General features: G+C 55.1%; 1 protein-coding gene across 1 annotated transcript; it reads right to left on the bottom strand.

Moving 5' to 3' along the window:
• Positions 1-355: 355 nt before the first annotated feature.
• On the bottom strand, positions 356-3,006 carry GAS1 (growth arrest specific 1). The gene has a single exon (XM_039567477.1). The coding sequence runs from the start codon at positions 2,978-2,980 to the stop codon at positions 1,997-1,999; it is 984 nt and encodes a 327-aa protein (XP_039423411.1). The 5' UTR covers positions 2,981-3,006; the 3' UTR covers positions 356-1,996.
• Positions 3,007-5,948: the final 2,942 nt, after the last annotated feature.

The following is a 5,948-nucleotide window of genomic DNA, read 5'->3' as shown; positions in this document are numbered from 1 at the left end:
CAGCATGTTTACTTTTGCATTCTTCGTTGTGGGAGAAGGCAGACTGAATAGCAAACTTCGCGTTTTGTTGCAGCTGCCTTGATGCGTGCGCCCCTGCCCGTGTGAAGCGAAGCCTTGTTCGAAGCGCTTGCCACCTCTTGTGTGATGTATTTCTCACCACTTACTTGTTTACACGCCTAAGAGCATTTCTACAAGTGCCAGTGAGAGCAGCGTGCCCGCACGAAGAAAGTGTGATGCACTAGTAATTCTACATGTATATATACAGGAGCAGCGTCCTTGAATTGCTTTACTCTCTTCTGGCACTGGCAAGTTACCATGCCAACGCGTTATAAAATCAACCACTCATTTAAAGAAGTACTTTCAAAGCTGTATTTACTTCTTGCATGTAATTATCCATTAAAGTAAGAATAGCAGTAATTTACATCTATGTGAAATATTACAGGCAGACACAGATATTTGTTTTTTGACTGTTTTTTGGTTTGTTATTCTGTGGTTTGATCCCCGCCTCTCTTCCCCCACCCCCACATCTCAGGTGCTGAGAGTTCAAGTGTCCCTGGAAAACAATTTCACTGTATCCATTATTTAAAGCTCTTTCTTTACTAATTCACAGGTTTAGAAAATACAAAAAGCCATACATATTTAAAAGACAGGCCTTTTTTATGCCTTCTATAAAAAATACAAGGTTTAAGGCAGCTCAGAAATGTGTTTATACAATTCTAAAACGTTCATAAAGTCTTTCCAAATAAGAAAGTTAACTTTCAATCTGTAAAATACACTGTACATTTGATGTTCTAGAGAATACTTCACTTAATCACAGTTGCTGGTATCCCTTTAAACATAAAGTGAAATCTGTACCTTTCCAGAAACAAACAGCAAATGCAGCTACCTGGCAAATAGGATGTGGAATTAAAACTTTTTATTATTTTTTTAAATAAATTATCCCCAAAGCATACAATTTATAAAATTCTATATACAATGAAGAGCGACTGGTAACAAATCCCAGTTTTAAATACTTTTTTTAATATAAGATTTACCAGAGGTCAGCACCCTGATATGACGAGGCAATAAAACTTTTCAGGATATTTGTACATACATGTTCTCGAGTTCAAAAGTGTCTTTCAAAGATGGCAGTGCAGAGCTCTTTTAAAACAAAAGTTGCATTGTTCAGTATAGCCAACAACTCCGAAACAATTTTTTTTTTAATGTCGCTAGGTTACAGAGGAAGAGACAGCTGCTGGCACGCTTTTGTTATAGGGAATATGTGTGTGCAAGAGGGAGTGCTGTAAACCACCGAATTTATTCAGTCTGCTATTTCCCTAAATTTAATTAATGGCAGATGCGGCATAAGCCCCTTTCGGGCACCACTGCATCACGAAGAGCGAGACGCGGCTAATGATAATCAAGTTGCTGACTAACTAGTACGGCAACGCTTTGGCAGCAAGTTTGGGTTGCTCACCTCTTACTAACCTTCATGTCAAAACGCTTAAAAGACCCCCAGTACCAGCATGCCATGACTCCCGGTTTGTCCGGGGGGCGGCTGGCGGCCTCGCCCGCAGTTTCTGTCAGCCGCTCTGCTCGCTGGCAACACGAAGGCAGGGTGGCAGCAATTGCATAGTGCACACTCGAGACCAACACCCGAAACACGAGCGGCCTCTGCGCTCCGGCCACCGCTCCAGCGGCCGGTTCGCAGCGCCGGGCCGGGAGAAGGGGTCGGCCGGGGCTGCGGGCAGCAGCGGAGACAGAGGGAGGGACGCGAGGGGACGGGGCGCCGGGGCGATGGGCCGGGGAATCCACGGCCGGAGCGTTTAAAGCCGCTCCGCGCCGAGGGGCCCCGCCGGCCGGATCCCCGGCCGCCGCGGGAAGGCTCGACTAGAGGCCCGCGGCGGCTCGGCGCGGGGGGCCTGGCCCGGCCCGGCCCGGCGAAGGGGATGCAGGCAGTGATAGAGGGAATCAGTAATGGGAAGCGGGAAGGGAAGGGTGCGGGAAGGGAGGGATGCTAGAGCCGCGGCAGCAGCGACACCAAGATGGAGGCGAGCAGCGCCCCGGCCGCCCCGGCGGGCCGGCCGGCGTTATCCGCCTGCACGGGGAAGCCGGGCTCGGCGCCCGCATTGTCCTCCGCGTCGTCCCTCCCCTTCTGGCTCGGCTCCTCCTCGTAGTCCTCGTCGTAGTACTCCTCCAGGCCGCCGTCCGAGCCGCCGCTGCTGCCCGCGCCGTTGCCGCCCATGTCGGCGCCGAAGCAGAGGCGGGCCATGTTCTCCTTGACCGACTCGCAGATGGGCCGCTCCAGCCCGTCGCAGACGCAGTCGTTGAGCAGCACGGCCTTGGGCACGGCCAACATGTCCTCGATGACGGCGCGGCACTCGGGAGTGCAGCGCAGCCCGTTGAACAGCTTCCCGCAGTATGTCATGTAGCGGTTCAGCGCCAGGCTGCAGCGGCTGTCCCAGTCGCAGCGCCGCCGCGCCTCCGTGCAGCCCATGACGCCGGGGCCGCCGGGGCCGGGGCCGCCGGGGCCGCCGCCCGCGGGGCTGGTGGTGCGGGGCAGGCAGGGCTCGATGGCGCGCTTGGTGGCGCGGCAGTTCTCGTCCTGCGCGCAGTCGCAGTCCTCCAGCGCCGGGCCGCGCCGGGTGTGGTTGAGCTGGATGAGCGCCGCGATGCAGTGGCTGGGGCACCGCCGCCTGGAGGAGGCGGGCGCGCCTGCAGCGCCCGCCGGGCCGTCCCCGCCGCCCGCCGCCGGCGGCTGCTGCTGCAGGAGCACCGGGGCGCACGCCTCGGCGTACTGGTTGTACGCGTAGCTGCACTCGGGCTCCCCCTGACACTGCAACACCGCCTGCCAGCAGATCAGCCGCCGGCCCTGCACCAGTGAGCCCCGAGGTGGCCACACGGCGCCCAGCGCCGCCGCCAACCACAGCCAGGCGGCCGCCCGCGGCCAGCGCCGCCCGCCGCCGCCGCCTCCATGCCGAGCGGGCAAGCGGGCCACCATCGCGGACGGGAGTAGCGGCTGCAGCCGCGGGCGAGCTGGGAAGACGCGTTGGTAGACGAGGAGGAGGAGGAGAAGGAGCTGCCGCCCGTGGAAAAGTTTCCGAAACTCCCGCCGGCCGTGTGCATGAGGTCTCCTCGCATCAATCCATGCGCGCCGGGCCCGGGGCCCTCCAGCCCCCGGGAGCTGAAGTCGGCGGGGTCGCGGTACGAAGCAGACGCCCGGGGGCCTTCCCGTGTCCCGCGAAGGCGCCCGGAGAGGTGCGGGGAGTCAGTGCAAATAGGGGTTCGGACGACAGCGGATCTGGAGTGCGCTCGGGGAATCGCAGGCTGCGCCGGGAGAGCTCATGGTGCTGTCCTGCTCTTCATGCAGTTCCGTCTCTCTCTCTTTTTTCCCCCCCCCCCACAAAATAAATGCCCAGCTGCTGCTGCTGCCTCCTCGGGAGCTTTTAACTCTCCGCTCGCAGCATCTCTGCACATGCCAGCCGCTCCGATCCCATTCACAGTCCCGGCTCCGCTCACTCCCTCTCGGTACGGATCACGCTTTCGGGTGGCGCGGAGAAGAAACGTCTTTCCCCACTACCAAGACGAGAGCACGGGGAAAGGAGAAGAGGCAGCCTTCGCGGTCTCTTTCTCTGGGCGACTGATGCTGCTTCTGTTGTCAACAAGCCGTGCAAGCTTGTGGATCCGTCTGTGGATCTTTTTTTCCTTGCAAGGCTTTAAATACGAAAGTGCCCTCCGAGCAGCAGCAACGTGCTCTGATTAGGCTTCATTATGCATGCATGGAAAAGCAAACAAACAAAAAAATTAGCAACGCTTCTTCTTTTACACAACCCCCCCAGCCTGCGCTCTCTCGCTCTCTTTCTCCCTTTCTCCACTTTTTTCTCCCTTCGCTCGGCCCCCTTTCCCTGCCTCGCCACTTGCCATTGGCCCACCCTGTTGTTGAAACCTTTTTTTTTTTTTTTCCCCCTCCGTCGCTTTACGATGTGCTGGAGGGAGGGAAGGAGAGAGGGGGGCCGGAGGGCAGCTCACATTCAAAGCTTGAAAGGAAAGGCTTAAGTAGAGTGACAGCCCCCCGAGGAGCCCCTCCTCCCGTTAAGGCGGCGCGGCGGCCGGACGTGAGGCGCTCAGTGGCGGCGGCGCGGGCCGGCGCTGCGGGACCGGCCGGGCGGTGGCGGAGCCGGGCGGCGGCGGCGGCCGCGGGGTGCTCGGCAGCACCGCGCCGGGGCCTGGCGGCATGGCTCTCCGCGCCGATGTTGCAGGCATGTGTCTCTGACACTGGTCCTGCTCCTACAACAAGAGGGGCAAAACCAAGTTCTGTAGCTCGGGCGATGCGTGTACCCAAACTTTCCAGTGTTTCAAATGAGGGCAGAGCCGCTACCAGAAAGGTAGGGAGGATCAGGCTCAAAATGGGACCGACTTTGTTCTTGCTGAAATAGAAACAGAGGTCCTGGTTTCAGTGTGGTACTACGCTCCGGGAGAGCAAAGCTAACTACTAGTGGTGTAGTGCGACCATGTAAGTATTCCTTTGCTGTACCTTCAGTACTACAAATTTCCACTTGCCGCATACCCCACCGATTTTAGTCATTCAGCTCAGCTTCTCGCCTGAGGTTTTTGTGCACGGTTTTAAGACACTGACTTACGAGGGTGCCTCTTGGCAAAAATGCAGTACATCCCAGTATAGTCCTTTCATACTTGATCTGCTAATTAGTAAAAAGTTTTTTAAAATCTGTTAAGAGTTTTAATTGAAAGCACAATGCCTTGCTGAAGTCCTGCCTTCTTGTTACACTTTCCGTTCGTTTTGCTTACTTATAAGGAAGTGGAAACAAAAATACTAAGGCACAAGGAGAGGAGCATAACAAAGTAAGTAGTGGTGAATTTACCCATTGCCTTTCGTTCAGTGCTACCTTAATTCCAGAGCAACATCGTCTCCAACCACAAGGGGCATCGGTATCTGCTGCCTGTCAAAACTGGCGCTTTTTTCATCCTGAGACTATCAACTCCATCTGTCACAGAAATTGGGACAAAATCTATTTTCCGGAAACTCGGGGATCTTGGAATTCCACGTGGTGTGGAATCATGTCTGTCTGAAAGTGCGTAGACTGTGGAATGGTGGTGTGGTGTGACTGGGAGTTAGTATGATTGATGGGTTGAGAAGCATTCGTAAGGGCTTGCTCCATTGTCATCAGTTTTACAAGCTGCTTGAATTTCTCCTTCAGTATAGTCTTTCCTATTCTTGTGTAAAAGCTGTGTTTTTAAATCTGCAAAAGCTGCGTTTAGAAACCCTGCCTCCATCCACCTAGTTTACAGCTGTTTCTTTTAATTCTTTTTGAATAGTGGTATTAAAGATACCAGATGCCATTCAGACAGGTTGCAGTAAATGCACATTGCTATCTACACTGGGATTGTTCATTCGTTACTTCGTTGCCCTATTCTCTGATCATACCACTGTTATTGGTGGAAATCACCTGGTTTGGGGTGTCTCAGTTGGAGATGACATTGCAGGTGCTGTTCAAAGTACTGCTTCACTGACTGCTTCCTAGGGAAAATGGTCCACGGTGCCATTGGAGGGAGGAGGGCCTGGATGCTGGGATATTCCAGACATAAGAGAGTCTGAGAGAGGGGGTTGCAATGGAGCAGGATCATGCCTCCTGAGCTTCCCCAGCACGGGAGAGAGGAGTGGCTATCTGTCCCAATGGGGCTGCCTTCTAGGGACAGCTGGGTGATGAGCTCTGCCCCATCCCAGCTCCTGCCTTCATTTGCAAAATCCATCCAGCTCGGCTGTGCTTCATTTCTGGAGCAGAAAGCAGGCTGTTTACTCTGTGAGGAAAGGCAGCAGCTGAGCTTCGGGCCTCCCAGGAGGGGGAGTAGAGGAGCCTTCACTGCTGGCCTTGCATTCTTGCATGGCTGGGAAGAGGCTGCGGTGGTGCTGCCTGTGTGCCTAGTCCCACTACTGCTGACGGACTTCTCTG

The sequence above is a fragment of the Corvus cornix genome, chromosome Z (genome assembly GCF_000738735.6).
Source record: "Corvus cornix cornix isolate S_Up_H32 chromosome Z, ASM73873v5, whole genome shotgun sequence".
NCBI classification, from domain to species: domain Eukaryota; kingdom Metazoa; phylum Chordata; class Aves; order Passeriformes; family Corvidae; genus Corvus; species Corvus cornix.
This window is presented reverse-complemented; position numbering and strand designations above follow the sequence as displayed.

What these genes read in the sequence shown, in the direction of transcription:
- GAS1 (XM_039567477.1), bottom strand. Translation starts at nt 2,980, where the DNA reads ATGGTGGCCCGCTTGCCCGCTCGGCATGGAGGCGGCGGCGGCGGGCGG.